The sequence below is a fragment of the Malaclemys terrapin genome, chromosome 8 (assembly GCF_027887155.1).
Source record: "Malaclemys terrapin pileata isolate rMalTer1 chromosome 8, rMalTer1.hap1, whole genome shotgun sequence".
Classification (NCBI taxonomy): domain Eukaryota; kingdom Metazoa; phylum Chordata; order Testudines; family Emydidae; genus Malaclemys; species Malaclemys terrapin.
This window is the reverse complement of record NC_071512.1, coordinates 108,753,951-108,773,295: the sequence shown is the minus strand read 5'-3', so window position 1 is coordinate 108,773,295 and position 19,345 is coordinate 108,753,951. Positions and strand designations below refer to the sequence as shown.

Here is a 19,345-nt window from a genome sequence, read left to right as displayed (position 1 = left end):
AATCCTAGCGAGGTAAATAGAAAGGAGCATAAACACTGCCAAATCAAGTGTAAAAACGTAATAAGAAAAGTCAAAGAGGAGTTTGAAGAACGGCTAGCCAAAAACTCCAAAGGTAATAACAAAATGTTTTTTAAGTACATCAGAAGCAGGAAGCCTGCTAAACAACCAGTGGGGCCCCTGGATGATCGAGATACAAAAGGAGCGCTTAAAGACGATAAAGTCATTGCGGAGAAACTAAACGAATTCTTTGCTTCAGTCTTCACGGCTGAGGATGTTAGGGAGATTCCCAAACCTGAGCCCGCTTTTGTAGATGACAAATCCGAGGAACTGTCACATATTGAAGTGTCACTAGAGGAGATTTTGGAATTAATTGATAAACTTAACATTAACAAGTCACCGGGACCAGATAACATTCACCCAAGAGTTCTGAAAGAACTCAAATGTGAAGTTGCTGAACTATTAACTATGGTTTGTAACCTGTCCTTTAAATCGGCTTCTGTACCCAATGACTGGAAGATAGCTAATGTAACGCCAATATTTAAAAATGGCTCTAGAGGTGACCCCGGCAATTACAGACCGGTAAGTCTAACGTCTGTACCGGGCAAATTAGTTGAAACAATAGTAAAGAATAAAATTGTCAGACATGTAGATAAACACAGTATGTTGGGGAAGAGTCAACATGGTTTCTGTAAAGGGAAATCATGTCTTACTAATCTATTAGAGTTCTTTGAAGGGATCAACAAACATGTGGACAAGGGGGATCCAGTGGACATAGTGTACTTAGATTTCCAGAAAGCCTTTGACAAGGTCCCTCACCAAAGGCTCTTATGTAAATTAAGCTGTCATGGGATAAAAGGGAAAGTCCTTTCATGGATTGAGAACTGGTTAAAAGGCAGGGAACAAAGGGTAGGAAAAAATGGCAAATTCTCAGAATGGAGAGGGGTAACTAGTGGTGTTCCCCAACGGTCTGTCCTAGGACCAATCCTATTCAACTTATTCATAAATGATCTGGAGAAAGCAGTAAACAGTGAGGTGGCAAAATTTGCAGATGATACTAAACTGCTCAAGAGAGTTAAGACCAAAGCAGACTGTGAAGAACTTCAAAAAGATCTCACAAAACTAAGTGATTGGGCAACAAAATAGCAAATGAAATTTAATGTGGATAAATGTAAAGTAATGCACATTGGAAAAAATAACCCCAACTATACATACAATATGACGGGGGCTAATTTAGCTACAACTAATCAAGAAAAAGATCTGGGAGTCATCGTGGATAGTTCTCTGAAGACGTCCACGCAGTGTGCAGAGGCGGTCAAAAAAGCAAACAGGATGTTAGGAATCATTAAAAAGGGGATAGAGAATAAGACTGAGAATATCTTATTGCCCATACATAAATCGATGGTACGCCCACATCTTGAATACTGCGTACAGATATGGTCTCCTCATCTCAAAAAAGATACACTGGCACTAGAAAAGGTTCAGAGAAGGGCAACTAAAATGATTAGGGGTTTGGAACGGGTCCCATATGAGGAGATATTGAAGAGGCCAGGACTTTTCAGCTTGGAAAAGAGGAGACTAAGGGGGGATATGATAGAGGTCTATAAAATCATGAGTGATGGGGAGAAAGTAGATAAGGAAAAGTTATTTACTTATTCCCATAATGCAAGAACTAGGGGCCACCAAATGAAATTAATGGGCAGCAGGTTTAAAACAAATAAAAGGAAGTTCTTCTTCACACAGTGCACAGTCAACCTGTGGAACTCCTTACCTGAGGAGGTTGTGAAGGCTAGGACTATAACAGCATTTAAAAGAGAACTGGATAAATTCATGGAGGTTAAGTCCATTAATGGCTATTAGCCAGGATGGGTAAGGAATGGTGTCCCTAGCCTCTGTCTGTCAGAGGATGGAGATGGATGGCAGGAGAGAGATCACTTGATCATTACCTGTTAGGTATCAGAGGGGTAGCCGTGTTAGTCTGAATCTGTAAAAAGCAACAGAAGGTCCTGTGGCACCTTTAAGACTAACAGAAATATTGGGAGCATAAGCTTTTGTGGGTAAGAACCTCACTTCTTCAGATGCAAGTAAGTCAATGCATCTGAAGAAGTGAGGTTCTTACCCACGAAAGCTTATGCTCCTAGTACTTCTGTTAGTCTTAAAGGTGCCACAAGACCCTCTGTTGCTTATTACCTGTTAGGTTCTCTCCCTCTGGGGCACCTGGCATTGGCCACTGTCGGCAGACAGGAGACTGGGCTGGATGGACCTTTGGTCTGACCCAGTACGGCCGTTCTTATGTTCTTGGTGCCCCTTCCCTGCACCACCCACCCCTCTGATGCCCCCCTGCCCTGCCCCACCGCCACTCGCTAGTGCCCCCACCCTGCCCTGTCCCCACTCACTGGGGCCCGAGGGCCAGGGCCCTATCCCCAGACAAAGGGGGGGGGATCCAGCCGGGAGTCAGCCCTGGGGGTCCTGGTGCGGTGCTCGGTGCTGCAGAGACCGAGGGAAGGGGTGAGGGCAGGGAGCTAAGCAGGGGTGGAGTGAGGGTGTCGCCAGGCCTGGAGGGGGCGTGGCCGGTCTTTGTGGGGGCGGAGAGGGCGTGACCTATGGAGGGAGCAGGCGTGGTCGGTCCTGGGGGGCAGAGAGGCAGCAGGACTAGGGGAAGCAGAGGCGGGGCCAGTCCTGGGGGTGGGGCCCAGTGCAGCGGGGGCGGGGCTAGACATGGGGGGCGGGGCCTATGGCAGCAGAGGCGGAGCGGGCAGGTCCTGGGGGCGGAACTAGGGGTGGCGGAGGCGGGGCCGGTCCTGGGGGCGGGGCCTAGGGCAGTGGAGGCAGAGGGGGCGTGGCCTAAGGCAGCGGAGGAGGAGCGGGCCCGGTCCTGGGGGCGGAACTAGGGGTGGCGGGGGCGGGGCCAGTCCTGGGGGCGGGGCGAGGCATGGGGGCGGGGTCTAGGCAGCGGCGGCCGAGGGGCGGGGGCTAGGGCAGCGGGGGCGGGGCGAGGCATGGGGGCGGGGCCGAGACAGCGGGGGCGGGGCGAGGCATGGGGGCGGGGCCGAGGCAGCGGGGGCGGGGCGAGGCATGGGGCGGGGCCTAGGGCAGCGGGGGCGGGGCGAGGCATGGGGGCGGGGCCTAGGGCGGCGGCGCTGCGGTGCGGGAGCGGCCGGGCCTGGTCGCTGCGAGCGGAGGAGCGGCCGGGAGGCCCCGCAGCCCGCGATGGGCGCCCCGTGGCCCGGACCGGGCGCTGCCGCTGCTGACGGGGCCGGGCTGCGGGGCTGGCGGGGGAGCCGGAGCCGCCCGCACTGAGCCCGGCCGGGCCCGGGGAGCCGCCGCGTCCCCGCAGCCGCCCGGCCCCCGACACCCGGACCGGTGAGTGCGGCCGGCCCGACAGCGAGCCCCCTTCCCCCCCGGCCCGACAGCGAGCCCCCCCCCGGCCCGACACCCCCCATCGCCGCCCCCGGCCCGACAGCGAGCCCCCTCCCCCCCCGGCCTGACACCCCCCCATCACCGCCCCCCCCCGCCCCGACACCAGCCCCCGCTGGCCCGTCACTGCCCCCCCAATATCGCCCCCACGCCCCATCACCGCCCGCCCCCCCCCCCCCCGCCCCGACACTCCCCCATTGCCGGCCTCCCCATCACCGCCTCCCCCCTGTCAGACAGACCCATCCATTCCCCCCCCCGGCTTCCCATTGTCAGCATCCCCCGGTTCTGGGCGGGGCCCCCCAGCTGCCGGCTCCCCCCCCCCCCCCCGGTGGGTGGCCCGTGTCTGTCCCTGCCCGGCTGCCCCGTGGGCGGAGGGGGGTCGGGGGGCCCCTGGCCGGGGGCTCCTGGGCTGGGCTGGCGCAGATCGAGCCGCCCCAGGGCTCCTGTTTGTAACCCTGGGGCCTGTTCTAGTGTTGGGGGGGGGACATCCCGCTTAGGGCCCCCCTCCCGGGCTAGCCCTGGACCCGGCAGCAAACCCCCCCACACACACACACGCTTGGCTCCTCCTTGCCTTTATCTACAGCCATCTCCCCACCCCACCCAAAATGGCTCTTGCACAGTCCCCCAGGCAGCTCCTGGGGGGGGCTGCCTGGGGGGGTCCGAGCCTGGGCCCCTGGCTGGGTGAGGGGCCTTGTCCCAGGCATTGCCGGGCGGGTGCAGCATCGCCCAGGGGTGCTGCCTGGGCTCTGGGCAGCTCCGTCCTTGGCAAGGCAGGAGGCCGGAGGCCGCGTGCTGGAAGCGGGGTCTCCCCGGGAGAACAATGCAGCTCGGGAGCCAGGGAAGGGGGGCAGGGAGCTGCCGCTCCAGGCTGGCTAATGGCGCTGGAGTCGGGGAAGATAATGGGGGCTGCATGTTCCCAGCAGGGCTTTGCTCCGGCAGTACTTGTTGCCTGGCCTTGTCTCTGGCATCTGGAGCCATTCAGCAGAAGGCGCTGGGCAGAGCTGCCCAGCCCAGCCCCCCGGGAGACAAGGGGGGCGGCGGGGATAGCTTTTGCGGGTGCGAGAGACGAGCTTCTGACAGAAGCCGATCCCGTAAAAGCGATGACCTCACCCGCCTTGCCTCAGACCCTGGGACCCAGCACTGCTGGCTGCTCTCGTAGCTGGCATGACGCTCACCTTTTCCCAGCAGCATTCATTGCTCTGGGGCCCCGGGCAGCTGCTCTGAGCGCCTGAGACTGCCTATGGGACCTGGTCAGGCTGCCAGGTCTGAATGGGGCTCCCCAGGGGGCAGCATGTCCCGCTGTGAGTGGCCTGTGGATGGGGTGCCCACCAGTGCAGGGCTGGAGCTCAAATCACGTTATGTGTAACGGGTACACGTGGGCACACGTCCCGGCCATCTGCTCACACCCGGCGACTCCGGAGCCGTGAGGACAGCCACCCACAGTGGGGAGGGTGGGTTTGAATTCTGACCAGCCGTGACCCTGTTTATTTGTGCTCTGCCGACGGTTGTGCCAGCAGCGTTTCTGTCTGGGAGTGGCTGCTGATCCTCGCGGTCACACAGGACGGGGGGTATTTGGGCTCCAACAGAGGGATTTGCTGGTCCAAAAGTTTCCCTCATCCAGTCGGGCCGCGGAAGAGGGAGCTTCTGCCTTGGGCGACCGGTCCTGGCTGGTCAGAATGGCTGGCTGTGAGCTGTGCAGCCCCAACGGAGCCGTTTGAGTCCCAGAGAACTGAACGAAAATCGCTGTTTTCGTGGGCAGTTTGCAAACAGGGGAAATGCTGAATTGACCCAGTCAATGATTCACAACCAGTAACTGGCCTGGCTCTGCTCAGCTGCAGCAAACTCCACCAATGGACTGTTCAAATCACACACAGCCTCCTTCCCCGAGCAACGCCTGCTTGCCGGCACACCCTGCCTGGTCTAGGCCTTCATCACCAGATCCAGCTACACACTTCAGAAGGGGGGGAGGAAATAGAACATTTCTCAGGTGGGCCACCTGGCCAGGCTCATGTCGCTGCTGTTAGCCCTTCTCTGCATTTCCACAGCCCGGGGTTCCTAGCGTCCCAGCCCAGCTACTGAATGGTCTGCCTTAAAAAAAAAAAAATAATAATAATAATAATAGGAAGGGAATTGGCTTGTGGGTGCTGTGGGGTGGGAGGCAGAGCTTCTCTGGTCCTTAGCAACGTCTCTCTTGCTCCCGGTCTGCAGGGCTTCCAAGCACAGTGTGTGTGTCTAGTTCCAGTTGCTCCTCAGCCTGTAGCCGGCTTGTGCCCGACTGCTGCTGACGTGGTGAATCTGGTCTGGATGGAGCACGGCTGCTGCCTCTGTCACCCTCTTCCACGCCCGCCGAAGGCCTTGTCTGTAAGGTTTCCCTGGCGGGCTGGTGTGTCTCCAGCTCTGCTCTGGAGCATTGTGTCTTTTCTGGTCCTCAGAGCAGGTCAGCTAGCTGGGCGTGTCAGCTCCTGAGAGTCCGGTTGTCCCTCAGCATGTCTCAGTGTCTCTAGTAATTCCCTGTCTGGCTCCCTCGTCCTTTGTGAAAAGGGTGAGCGGCTTTTCCCTTGGCGTGTGCCTTCCGCGGCACTTGCTTTCACTGCTGCCGGCATTCACCCCTCTCCTAGAATCACACCTCCCAGTTCCTGCGAGAACAGCACCGCTAACCCCTTCGTGGCCTCCCGGAGAGCGCCCCCTCAGGCCGTTAGCCAAATCCTTTCCTGGGACGGCCTCTGCCGTTCCACTCCAGTGCCTCCTGTCCTTCCCTTTCATCACCTCTGCACCTGCCTCCTGTAACCCCCAGGCTTAGCCAGTGGCCAGGCAGCCTCAGAAGGCCCAGGTGGTCAGTCAGAATGTGGCAGTGCTGTGAAGACATCCTAAACCCAGAAACCGCTCCTCCCGGGCCTGCTGGGTAACCTGTCAGACCCAGTCTGTGCAGCGCCCCCGGGATGGTTCCCTCTCGCGTGCTTTTCAGGAATTATGCCCGGTGATGTTAGCTCCCGCTGCTTCATCCAGCCTATCGGTGACTTCCTTCAATCCCTGCCTTGCTTGTCTCGTTTCAGGAAAGACTGTAACCCTTTCCCAGCCTGCGGGAAACCGTCTGAGGGGAGACGGAAACTGAGTCACCCACACCTTTCATAAAAATACATCCGAGTTGTGCCAGTTCTCTGCACTTGGCTTCAGGGCTGGGCAGCCTCTCTGCTGTTGTGATGGGTGATTTCTGGGGCTCTGGCTCCCACGCCCCCCCTTTTGGTGTGTGGTGGATGTTTGTATTGACAACCCATGTCTGCAGTCCAGAAGTTGTTGAGGGTGGGGGCGGTCGGGGCTTTGGGGGCCTGGGGCGCCGGGCAGGCAGGCTGGGAGTGGGGGAGAAACGGGACCTGGTGACTACTGAAGTTGGGGTGTTGCCCTGTAAGCTGTGATCTGTAGGCGTCAGGCTGAAGGAGGCGTTGGGCTCCAGTTACCCTCTGTTGAACTGCAGTACATGCTACCGTGGGCGTTGCCAAGCCTGTTGAGATGGGTGGGCCATTTCACACCTCTCTGAGCCGTCGTTTCAGGCTCCTTGCAGACTCAGGCAAGCAGCATTGTATCAATATACTTGGCTCAAGGCTCTTCACAGCCAGGAGGGCTGGACACAGGCCTGCGGTGGCTCTGGAGCACCACAGGCCCTGACTGTAACGAACTGGTGCCTGTCTGTGCCGTGCCGCCCCCCCTCTCCTGCAGGAAATCCACTCTAGTCATAGGCCCTGTACTGCCCTCAGCTAAGGGAGAGTCTCTGAGCACCAGAGCGGCTGAGGAGGGTGTGTGTGGAGCAGGATAACCTGTCACTACATTCTGGGTGGCCGCAGTGTGCAGCGTAGTGCTGGCCGTGAGTGGCCCTGCTGGTCTCTTGCCAGGTGGCCGTGTCTTCCCCCCGTGAGCTCACGAGTGCTGAAGTCCGTCTGTGCGCTGGCTGGATCGTCGGGCGGTGGAGCCTGTGCCACTCAGATTGAAACGCGTCGTCCTATTAACCCCATTGAACTGCAGCGTGGAAAAGGGTTCCCTGGTAAAGCTGCCGCTGCTGGGAACGGGGCACGTCTGGGACAGCCTGCGGCCCAGGCGGGGGTGTCTAAGCACAGTCCAGACCCTCTGTCTCTACTCAGAAGACAAACCAGGGGGAAAACGCTCAATTTCTAAAGAAAGACTTTGGCGATCGCCTCTGAAGCAGCCACACGGCCGGCCCCGTTCATCGATCCCAAGGTCAGAAGGGCCCGCTGTGATCGCCTAGTCTGACCACCAGAGACCTGCCCCCGGGTAACTCCTAGAGCAGTTGCCAGGGATGGGGAATCTCCGCAGCCCCGGGGATGTTGTTCCACTGGTTAATTACCCTCACCTGGAATTGTTTAGCTTCAGCTTCCATCCATGGGATTGTGTTGGAGCTTCCGCTGCTAGATGGGAGAGACCATTACCAAATACTGGGTCCGCCTGCGGGTACTTGTAGACTGGGATCGAGTCACCCCTTTAACGTCTCTTGGTTCACAAACTCGATGGAGCTCCTGGAGTCGATCACTAAAGGCAGGTTTTCTAATCCTTGAATCATTCTCGGGGCTCTTCTCTGACCCTCCGCAATTTACCAACCTCCTCCCTGAATTGTGGCCACCAGAACTGGACCCAGGATTCGAGCAGTGCCAGATCCAGAGGTAAACTAACCCCTCTGCTCCTATTCGAGATTTGCCTGTTTATGTATCCAAGATTCGCAATTAGCCCTTTTGCCCGGAGTGTCGCACCGGGAGCTCATGTTCCGCTGATTGTCCATTACGACTCCCGAGTGTTTTCAGAGTCCCGGCTTCCTGGTACGTACAACCCATGTCCTTTCTTCCTAGAGAGAGACGTTTACATTTAGCCGTATTAAAAGCCATATTGTTTGCTTGAGCTCAACCTACCAAGTGCCCCAGATGGCTGTGAACCGGAGCCCTGTCGTCTTCACCCTCCCTCAACCTTTGTGCCCTCTGCCAACTTTTATCAGTGATGATTTGATGTTTTCCTCCAGGTCATTGATAAAAACATTCAGTGGCGCAGCTGCGGGACCCCCTGGAAACACCCACTCGGTGACGATTCCCCCATTACGGTGCTGAACGCGGGCCATGACCAGAGCCACTCATTGCCAAGGAGACCCAGCCTGGCCTTTCTACCCTCTGGCTGGGGAGTGACATCACTGCGGGGGGTGACCTCGAGCACCCCCTGTCCACACCGTGCTGACTGCGCCTTGCGGGTCTCGGTGGAACAGGAGCGAGAGAGAATCACAGAAGTTTAGGGTTGGAAGAGACCTCAGGAGGTCGTCTAGTCCCACCGCCTGCTGGTGGTTAAGATCAGTGTGCATGTGGATTAACACTAGCTGAGAGAACACGCTCCCTCCTGCTCTTGTGGTTTTGGGTCTGTGACCCTGCGGTGGGGGGTCCTCCCAACCCTGCCCTGCAGGGCCCCGTGGGGCTGCGGGGAACGAAGACAGAGGAGCCTTACTTGGCAGAAGCGCAGCCGGGCCTGGAGCAGCCAGGAGGCTGCCCGTGGAGCAGGCCGTGGGGAAAGGCTGCAGCGGCTCCCTGGGTGGAGGGGGGCGTGGGGGTGGCAGAGACATGCAGGCTGGGAGGACGAGTGGTGACACCAGGGAAGGGAGGGAGAGCCAGGTTAGGAAAGGGCTCGGGGAAATGCAGCAAGCTCTGGGGTGGAACAGGCCTTGGCTGCTGACTAGAGGTCCCTGAGCCGGAACCGAGAGCAGAGGGCAGGCCCAGCCCCTGGGGATGTGGCACCGGCGGGGCAGTGAACAGGAAGACTGCCTGAGGAGCGTGACTAGCTGGAGGCTGAGTCGTGAGGAGGCCGCAGCAGCTCCTGGGGCTGCAAGGAGAGGGACAGCCAAGGGGCATGGACCTTGCGATCTAGGGAGGATGTGCCTGCTGGCAGTGAATGGTACCCCCGTCACTGCTCCTGTGGTCTGGGTTTCCCCAGACGGGAAGGGGAAGGCAGCTGGCTCCCTGTCTCTGGTGAAGTTAAGTCAGAGCGTGCCCAAAGCCAGTGGGCGCCCCATTTCCAGCCGCGTGCCCGGGAAGGGACGAGCAGCAGGAGCTCCTGCTGAGTGCAGGACAGGACAGTGTGTTTGGGAAGCTGAGACGAGCAGAGGTCTTGGCGTCCGTCGCTGGACGCACACGAGAGGGCGGAGTGCGAGTGACCTGAGGAGGATGGGCTGTTCCGCCGGGGCCTGAGTCTCCGGGGTCTGAATAAGGTGAGCACCCTGCTCCTCGCCCGGCAGCCCTGGCAGAGAGCTGGCCATGGCTGGAAGGAGGAGGACCAGGAAGACCCCAGGCTGCAGCTTGCAGGGTTCAGTCTGAGCCCCTTGGAAGCGTGTGTGACTCCGATTTGCTTGTAGCTGGTTTGTCTTTATCCCTGGCATTTAAACTCCCCTAAAACCCTGTGTTACGCGATGGGTTCCTGGCGCGGGTCTGGCTGGGAACGGGGGGGATCGGGAGCTCCAGGGAGCTGGGCTTTTTTCTCCGCGCAGGAGCAACAAACCTAGTTTCTGTGCCCCAGGAGAGGGCTGGGCACGTCGGGGCAGACGGCTTGGGGGGCCTGCAGGGCATTGGGGTCACTTGGCTGGGGGATACTAGCGTGGGGCTGGGGAGCGACAAGCAGCTGGAGTCGGCGTGGCTGGATGTGTCCACAGGACACTCATAGACTCATAGACTTTAAGGTCAGAAGGGACCATTATGATCATCGGGTCTGACCCCCTGCATGCTGCAGGCCACAAAACCGTCCCTACCCTTCCCTGGACTCTGCTGATGAAGTCTCCAAATCCTGTGTTTTAGTGACTTCAATTGGCAGAGACCCTCCTGCTAGCGATCCCTGCCCCATGCTGCGGAGGAAGGCGAAAAACCTCCAGGGCCTCAGCCAATCTACCACGGAGGAAAATTCCTTCCCGACCCCAAATCTGGCGATCAGTAAGACCCCGAGCATGTAGGCAAGAGTCTCCAGCCTGACCCTTGTTAGCCATTATACTATTTACCTGCCTTTGCTCGGTATTCCTTGGCTAATATGCTTTACCATTAAACCATTCCCTCCATAAACTTATCTAACTTAATCTTAAAACCAGACAGGTCCGTCGCCCCCACCGTTTCCCTCGACACGCGGGGACCCGACCTCTCCCTGGCCTGGGTGGGGTGCGGGGGCCTTGTCCTGACTGTTGGTGTCCCCTGGGCAGGACCGGTGCCTTGGCGGGAACCGCCCCGGAGCTCGGCGCACATGCCCGCCCGCCAGCGCCCGGAAGATGACCAGGCTGCTCCTGGGGGTGACCCTGGAGAGGATCTGCAAGGCCGTGTTGCTGCTGTGCCTGCTGCACTTCGTCATCATTATGATTCTCTACTTCGACGTCTATGCCCAGCACCTGGACTTCTTCAGCCGCTTCAACGGCAGGAACTCCTCCCGGGCCCAATCCTCCAACTCCTCCCGGCCCAACGGCACCGCCCCCAGCTGTGGGCCGGCTGGCGCTGACCCAGCCTCCAGCGCCAACCACTCCGGCACCGAGAAGCCCTTATCGCCCTGCCAGGAGGTGCCGCCTGGCTTAGGTGAGCGGCTGGGGCTGGGGAGCTCCTGGGTCGAGGGTGGGCTGGGGCAGGGCCAGGGGCAGGCCAGGGCTGGGCCAGGGGGCGGGCTGGGAACTGGCTGGGGTGGGGAGCTGCCGGGGGCGGGCTGGGAACTGCTGGGCCGGGCTCAGTGTGGATAGGTTCAGGCGGACGGAGCTGACTGCTCCCAGCCTGTGTGGCGCCTGATCGGATGTGAGGGGTTGCCCCATCAGAAGTGACTGTACCCGACTCCTGGGGCACTGCCAGTCCTGGGTGGGGAGCCCAGGGCGGGGGTGCCGGGGGCTGTGGGTCAGGACTGAGGGCACAGGCAGAGCTGGGTCACAGCGCCCCCTCTTGCTGGTGAGCCCTGCCCCTTGCTCCCAGGGGCTGTGGTGGGGCACCTGGTAACTGGCTCCCCCAACCCTCCGCAGTTGGCCGGCTCCTCATCGAGTTCAGCTCGCCCATGAGCATGGAGCGGGTGCAGCGGGAGAACCCAGACGTGCGGGAGGGCGGCAAGTACGTGCCCCTGGACTGCCAGCCCCGCCAGAAGGTCGCCATCCTCATCCCCTTCCGCCACCGGGAACACCACCTGCGCTACTGGCTGCACTACCTGCACCCCATCCTGCGCCGGCAGAAGGTCGCCTACGGCATCTATATCATCAACCAGGTGGGGGCCTGGGGGCAGGATAACAGCCCCTCCCCCAGGTGCCAGGGCCCAGCTCAGGGGTCTCCCATTCCCAGCGGGAGACTGAGCCCCGGCAGACTCACCCCCCCCCCCCCCCGCCCGAGGAGGGCCCTGCAGTCTGGCCTGTGCGTGGCGTATTGGGCGCATGGCCGGGCTGGCTCTGTGCACCCTGCTGGCTGAGCCCAGGGCAGACGGTGTGGCTGCCCTTCTGTCCCCCTGGCTGGCTCGGCTCCCTTCCTGGCTGGGTTCCAGGGGTGCCCCTGGGGTGAACTGCGCTAAATGGACCTGTTTGCCCGGGGCGGCTCACGTGGCAGTTGGCCCCGAGAGCCACTCTGGCTCACGGGCTCCCTGGCCCTGCAGCTGCCGACGAGAGGGGGCCCCAGCTGGCGTCGGGCGTGATGCCGAGGCCGACCGGCCTGTCGGACGGATTTGAGGCCTGCCTCTGCTCACGGCCCAGCCGGTGCCCCTCTATCCTGACCCGCAGCCCCTCTGACAGTGCCCAGGGTTACGGTGTCTCCAGCCAAGCAGGGCGAGCCGGGGACACAAGGCTGCTGCCCAGAAGTGACTGGGCAGGGCCCATGGGCAGGGCCGGTGGCAGAGGGCCCTTTCCTGTCACTACTCACTGACAGCTTCCCTCCAGGAAGGGCCATTCTAGCGCCTCTCCCTGGCGGGACAGCACGATCTTGGGGTGCTGGGGCCGGCTGCTCTCCCCCGGGGCTCTGCTTGCCCTGCTCCCCGGCGTGCAGAAAGGGGGTGACAGAGTGGAGTGCTCGGGGGCCGGTGGGGCGGGGCTGTCTGTACAGCTGGGCTAAGCGTCAGTGTGTAGGGCAGGAGTGCGGGGGGACGGGCGGCTGGCGCTGGCCTGGGAGCCCCCCTCCGACACTTGTCCCCCACCCCTGCACAGTACGGCGAGGATACCTTCAACCGGGCCAAGCTGCTCAACGTGGGCTTCCTGGAGGCCCTGAAGGACGAGGACGACTACGACTGCTTCATCTTCAGCGATGTGGACCTGGTCCCCATGGACGACCGGAATCTGTACCGGTGCTACGAGCAGCCGCGGCACTTCGCCATCGCCATGGACAAGTTCAGCTTCAGGCGAGTGCCGGCGGGGCCGTGGGCGGAGCTGGCAGGGGTTGGACGCCAGGGCGGGCACCTGCCGCGGAGCGAGCCAGCCCTGGCCCAGTGTGCTGGGACCCGGCTCGGCGGGCGAGGAGGTGGCTCTCTGGGAGGGAGGTTCAGTGGGAGGGGTGGCGTGTGCCCTGGGGCTGCGGGGAGCATGGGGGCAGCAGGGCAGAGATGTGGGAGTGGGTGGGGGAGGTGCCGTGCTGGGCATCGCAGAGGGGCAAGGGATGCCAATTGGCAGAGAACCGGGCCATGGGGGGAGAGGGAGATGGGGGCTGGTAGCAGCTTTCCTTGCAGGTTCTCGGTGCCTGGGAGCCTGGCCCCCTTCCTGAGCCAGAGCAGAGCTCAGACAGCGCCCGGAGGGGAGGAGAGCACTGCCCCGGCTCCCCCTTGGCCTGCCCGTGCCGACGCCGGCTGCTGCTTGTCCCTGCAGGCTGCCGTACGCTGGCTACTTCGGGGGCGTCTCAGGCCTGAGCAGGTCCCAGTTCCTGAAGATCAACGGCTTCCCCAACGAGTACTGGGGCTGGGGAGGCGAGGACGACGACATCTTTAACCGGTGGGTGAGCCCCCCAGTGCTGCTGGGCCAGGTCCCTTGGTGAGCTCGTCCCTCAGGGCTGCTGTGCCAGCCCAGAGCCCAGCCCTCCACTGTGGCTGGAGGGCCCAGAGCCCAACCCTCAGGCCCTGAAACAGGCACCTGTGCCCCGAAGCACCTGTCATCGGTCAGGCTCCCAGGCAGCCCCACCCACGGACGTCGGCGCTCTGCCCCCCTGCGGCCGGACTCGGGATGGACAGGGCTGGCTGGGGGCGTGTGGCCCCATGGAATGGGCTGAGCAGGGCGAGGGATCCTGGGTCCTGCCCGACATTCGGCTTGTCGCTCGCTGCCACTTCAGCTGCCCGTTCGCCTCCGCCAGCAGGGCCTGTGTGCTGCACTTGGGGGGCGGAAGGGAGTTGCCGTCCCTGCAGCCTCTGTCTGTCCAACTGCCTGGGAGAGGAGCCAGCGGTGCAGCCAGCCCGGTGTGCCCGGCACGGCGAGCCCCACTGAGCTGCCTGGCAGTGCCCGTGCCCTCGGTGGTGTGGCACGGCTGGGTCACGCTGCTGTGCCCTGCCCTGCCCCAGTGGGTCTCTGCAGCTGTGGGGTAGCTGGCCTGGTTGTGCTTCCCCAGGCTGCCCGCTGGGAGCAGCTGTGGGGTCCCCTGGCCCTACCTTGGGAGGGGCTGGTCAGGCCCAGCTGGGCGCGCTCCGGCGGCGTCTCTGGTCCCGGTGCGGGATCTGCCCCCGAGCTGCTCTCGCTGCCCTGGCGCTTCGCTGGCTCGTGTGGGACTTGCAGCCTCCGTGGCCACGTAGATGCCGTCGAGGTGGAGATGTGGCCGAGTGCTGCCACGGGACAAAGCCAACGTGTGGTGCCGGGTCTGAGACACAGCTGGGACGGGGGGCACGTGGGGAGAGAGGCTGTGTTGGTGCCGGGCCGGGCATGGAGCAGGGCAGTGCCTGGCCTGGATCCATCAGGGAGTGGTTGGGGGCTGGGTGAACCCCATTCCCTGGGCCAGCAGCTCCCCGCAGTGGCTGGCTCCAGGTGGCTCGGCCTCGCTCCTGGAGCCACTCGGCAGCAGGGCAGGTTGACTGAAATCCCTGAGTTCAGTCGTGGTTTGCATTGGTCCGTGTCAGTTCTTTGTTCGTTGGTGGGGTGCCAGCACCCCGTGGCTTTGTAACCCCAGAGCGCCTCCCGCTCAGCCCGGGGCTGCTGTCTGCAGCTGGCTTGGCGCTGATTTCAGCAATTCCCTCGCTCAGCGTGCATGTACTCGTCCCTTGGGCCCGTGCCCGGGGGAGGGACACGGCTCTGGTTTGCTCAGTGGGGACGTTTTACTCCTGCCTTGGGGTCAAGCTGGATTTGGATGGAAATTGGAGGTCAGTTAAAACTTGAAACCCACCCTGGTGGCTGGAGACCCCAGAAGAAAGAAGCCCGTCGGACCGTGTTTGGTGTTGAACTGGGCTGTGTTAAAGCAAGGGCGGGCGGGCTGTAGTTACTGAGTTGAGATTGTTTATGCTCCCCGGGGCCAGGCTCCAAAGGGATTTAGGAGCCTAAAGGTGCAGCTAGGTGACTAGTGGGACTTTGGAAGCAGGGTTAGGTGAAGTGCCCGATGCCCATGAAATCCAGCTTACCTGCTCAGGTGCTCTTGAAATCCCCCCAGCCACCTGGCTTCCTCTTTAGGTGCCTGCCCACCTTGGACCATCTGGCGCCGTCCCTTGCGCACGGGGTCGGCAGCTCTCCTTGCAAGGGACAACCAGCTTTCCTGCTTCCTCACCTCCTGCTGGGGGCGTGGGAGGGAGAGTTTCCTCTGCACCTGCCAGACAACCTGGCACCCAAAGGGCTAGTGGCAAAGGCTTTTCGGCAGTGACTGCGCTGACCCGCCGAGCGGAGAGGCGGAAGCCCTGGTCTGGCGAGTTCCCGGCGCGGTGCTGGAGCCGGAGCCGGGCCTTGAACTCCCCAGTGCGCAGCTGCTGTTTAGTACTGAGTCCCTGGCGTCACCCCGCTACGCGGTGCGGTCCTGCTCCCGGGCCCCGGCTCTGACTGCCCCCTGCTGGCGTCCCAGTGGTGGTGCAGGTGGGCCCTGACCAGACAGGAGCCTCTGGCTTTGGTCCTGCCCTGGCTCCGCTCCCCAGTCGTGCTCGGGGCGGCAGGTGCCAGCTGGGCCCGCTTCCCGTGGGGGCGGGCGCAGGCCCTGGGGACGTGTGCCGAGGGGCTCGTGCCAGTCGCTGTCAGGCTGGGGGGGCAGAGGGGCCCAATCCCTTTGCTGCTTGCAGCGATGGCAGAGGGCCGGGCCCTCCGGGGCTGGTGCCAGATCCCAGCTGGCCCAAGCTTCGTGCCGCTCTTGCCAGCTCGGCTCGCTCTGTCCCCAGGATCTCTCTGAACGGCATGAAGGTGTCGCGTCCCAGCGGCCACATCGGGAGGTACCGCATGATCAAACATGAGCGCGACAAACACAACGAGCCCAACCCACAGAGGTGAGACCCCAGCCTGGCCCGCCCCGAGCCCCACAGCTGGTCATCACCTCCAGTGCCCCATGTGTTGCCTGGGCTCCATGGCTTGGCACTGCCCGGGGGAAGCCTGCCTAGGAAAGCTCCCCCCATACCATCCAAGAGCCCACCCCACCCCCTAGGCTGAGGCTGCTGGAGAGGGGCGGGGGGAGCCTCCAGATGGGCACCTCAGCAGGCAGCAGATGGTGGGGACAGCTGCTGAGTGAACCCTGGGGTGTGGTGCTGGGAGCCAGGACGCCTGGGTTCTCTTCCCTTCTCTGCCACTGACTCATAGTGTGGCCTTAGAGAGGCACCCCCCCCCTTTCTCTGTGCCTCAGTTTCCCTGCCCCCAGGTGAACCTGCTCCCTTTGCACACACGGTGCTCTCTGGCTGGGTGAGAGGGAAGCCAGGCTGTGCAGTACTGGGCTCCCCGCCCTGGGCTGGCACTGCCAGGCAGGGACCACAGCCCCAAGGGCCACCCAGGGCTGTGCCTCGCTGCCCTCCGGGGCCACTGCTGGCCAGGGGAGAGCTCAGCTCTGCGCCGCTCACACCTCTCTGCGCCTCGGGCAGGTTCACCAAGATCCAGAACACCAAGGTGACGATGAAACGGGACGGCATCAGTTCCCTGCAGTATCGGCTGGTGGAGGTGACGCGCTGGCCCATGTACACGAACATCACGGTGGACATCGGCAAGCCGCCCCCACGCCCGGCCCGGGGCTAGCACCTTCCCCCGGCCCACGGGAGCATGAGGCTGGAGCGCAGGGCTGGCCGTGCCCTGGCAGGGGAGGCTCTGTGCCCTGGGCTGGCTGGCTGGATGCAGAGGAGCCTCGCCGTGGTCCAGGGGTGCGGATCGAACCAGGACGTGTTCGGCCCACTCTGTCTGCCTTCTGGACATGGCTGCGCCCCAGAATCCCCCCTCACCGTGCGGCGATTAGCCCTGCCCCGCAGGCCGGGGACAACGCAGCGGCCCCCCACTATCCAAAACAGCCCCAGCCAGGGGCTTGGGGAGCTTCAGGCTCTGGCTAACGAGCTCCCCCCCTTTACGAGGAGAGCCAAGGACAGAGCTGCAGCTTCCTGGGGTGGCGATGCTCTGTGCTGTGGTCCTGGGCCGGGCGTGTCACCCCATCGCCCTGACTGGCTCAGTCTGGGCCAGCGGCAGCAGGGGCTCTGTGCCCCGCGGGTTCAGCTCCCGCTGGGCCACGGCTCATTCTGTGGGCACTCGCAGGGCTCGCGGGGGGCAGTGTGGCTGGGAGAGGGGCCAGTGCGGCTCCCTGCCACCTGCTCCCCTTCCTGCCTTGCTCCCAGTGGGGCACAGGGCTCTGAGCACAGACGCAGCCCCTCTCGCTGTCTTCCTCGGCCACGTCAGCTAGTGCTTAGAGCCCAGGCCAGGACACCTGGGTCCTAGTCTCAACCCTGCCCCCCTTTGTGCCTCAGTTTCCCCCCTGCCAGGGACTCAGGGGCTGGCCCCTCCTGCACACTGCGGCTGTGTGTGGATGTACTGTATCCCGGGGGGCTTCAAAGGGACTATTCCCATCCTGGCCCTGCCTGAGGGGGGGCCCTTGTCTGCCCCATTCCCTCCCTGCAGCCCTCCCGAGCGGCTGCTCCAATTAGGGGGGCAAGGCGTCTTGGAGCCTGGGGCGGTGGTCACACCAAAATGGCTGTTGGTGAAAGGAAGGTTAGAGACTCCATGGATCTCCCCAGCTGTGGGCGGGGGCCCAGCCCCTCGCACGCTGTCCCCTGGTGCTTCCTACCAAGCAGCCCTGCACCTCCCCTGCCTGCCGATTCCAGCCGCACCTGCTGCTGCCCCCACCCAAGGGCCCTTTTACAGCACAGAACATTCCAGCCCAGCTCTTCTCTGGGGCGGGGCCTTGGCAGCGGGCGGCCGCTATCTTTAGAACTAGTTTGCCTGGTGCCCTAGGAAGGGGAAGGCTCCTTGGTGGGGATGGGCACTGCCCACCCTGGAGGGCAGGAGCTGGTGCAGAGCCCTGCGGGGTTCCCTCCCTCTCTCCCCCCCTTCCCCCCAGGGCTGTTGCTCCGGCGTCGAGCTCCATGTATAGCTTAACCTGTCCACCCCCAAGCCCCATCCCTTGCTGCCTGCCCCCAAGCGTGATGCGTGCGAGAACACTGCCAGGGGGCAAGGAACCAGTACCACCTCCACTGCCAGGGAGTGGGGGGGCACAGCACCCTGCCACACCCCCTCCCCTGCACTGCTCCCCCCAGTTCTGAGCCCAGCCCTCTCCTGGAGCGAAGAGAAGAAACCAGTGCCTCGGTGTGGTGAGTGGGGCCCCCCCCCTCTGGACGCCGGGGGGGCAGGGAAGGCAGCAGGCAGCATGCCCAGGCCAGGGGCACCACTGACTTTTGTACATTTGAATGTTTGACCTGTTTTGAGCGTATCCTGAATGCAGCCTTTGGTCCCAGCGACCAGACTTTTGTATTTAATAAAGTTGCAAAAACTCAGAGCCTGGGTTGGGGATTTTGGGGGGCAGGGGGCAGAGTATGTCTCCGGACCTAGGCCCCTTGGGTGCTGGGGCCAATCCTGCAGCCCTGTCGAGCCCCTACCTGCTGGCAGAGCTAGGGGCCCCCAGGGTTTGAGAGCCAGCCAAGCCCCCTGCCCCAGGATGGGGGCAGGTGCCGGCGGGAAGAAGCCAGAGGGAGTCGTACCCAGAAGCAGCTTTATTGCCAGTGGCTCAGGGCTGTCCACGCGGGAGCCTCTCCGGCTCCCTGAGGCTCTGTTGCGGAGTATTGGGGGACTCAGGGCCCTGCACCCCCGGCTTCCTGCGATTCACCATGACTCTCAGCCAGCCAGTAAAGCAGAAGGTTTATTTGGATGACAGGAATACAGTCCAAGACAGGTCTTGCAGGCACAGACAACAGGGCCCCCCTCAGTTAGGTCCAGCTTGGGGTCCCAGGGCATGCCAGCCCACCCCCCTTTGGGGGGTCAGAGCCATCTCTGCCTCCCAGCCATCTCTCCAGCCTCCTTCTAGCCTGCTTCCAGCACTCTCCTTTTGCGACCCCTCCCACAGCCTTTGTTCAGTTTCCCGGGCTAAGGAGTCACCTCACCTTCAACCCCTTCCTGGGTTCTCATGTTACACACTCAGGTATGCGCCCTCGGGCGCCCTCGGGCAGATCCCATCCTGCAATGCAGACTATCCCAGCACACTCCCCTGTCAGCATTCACAGACCACCGTGAGAACAGGTCCAGTTCGTCACATCTCTCCCCCCTTCGAGACCGAACTGAGCAGGGTCACTTTAGCCAGTGACCCGGGGAAGTTCGAACCTACCCCCGTTCCCATGGATGCCCCCGCATCCCTCCCATTCCTTGGTGAGAATTACACCAGGCCCCTCCAGTTTCACGCTCCCCCTTAGGTTGGGGTTGCTTGATGGCACTCGCAGTTCGCATGTGGGAAGGTTTATGCGGCCTGCGCCCTTTTCCCACCCCCATACCTCTGGGGCTCCAACTGGGCTGTGGTCTTCTCCCAGCGCTCCAGTCTGGAGGTCTGTGCTTTGGGCTCTCTTGGTTTAGAGCCGC

The 19,345-nt window shown here is 62.0% G+C and overlaps 1 protein-coding gene across 1 annotated transcript; it reads left to right on the top strand.

Annotated features, from left to right (window-relative positions):
• Nucleotides 1-3,140: 3,140 nt before the first annotated feature.
• B4GALT2 (beta-1,4-galactosyltransferase 2) lies at nucleotides 3,141-17,950 on the top strand. The gene is made up of 7 exons (XM_054037480.1): nucleotides 3,141-3,360; nucleotides 10,634-10,997; nucleotides 11,426-11,661; nucleotides 12,584-12,774; nucleotides 13,235-13,357; nucleotides 15,700-15,804; nucleotides 16,387-17,950. The coding sequence occupies exons 2-7, from the start codon at nucleotides 10,700-10,702 to the stop codon at nucleotides 16,535-16,537; spliced, it is 1,104 nt and encodes a 367-aa protein (XP_053893455.1). The 5' UTR covers nucleotides 3,141-3,360; nucleotides 10,634-10,699; the 3' UTR covers nucleotides 16,538-17,950.
• Nucleotides 17,951-19,345: the final 1,395 nt, after the last annotated feature.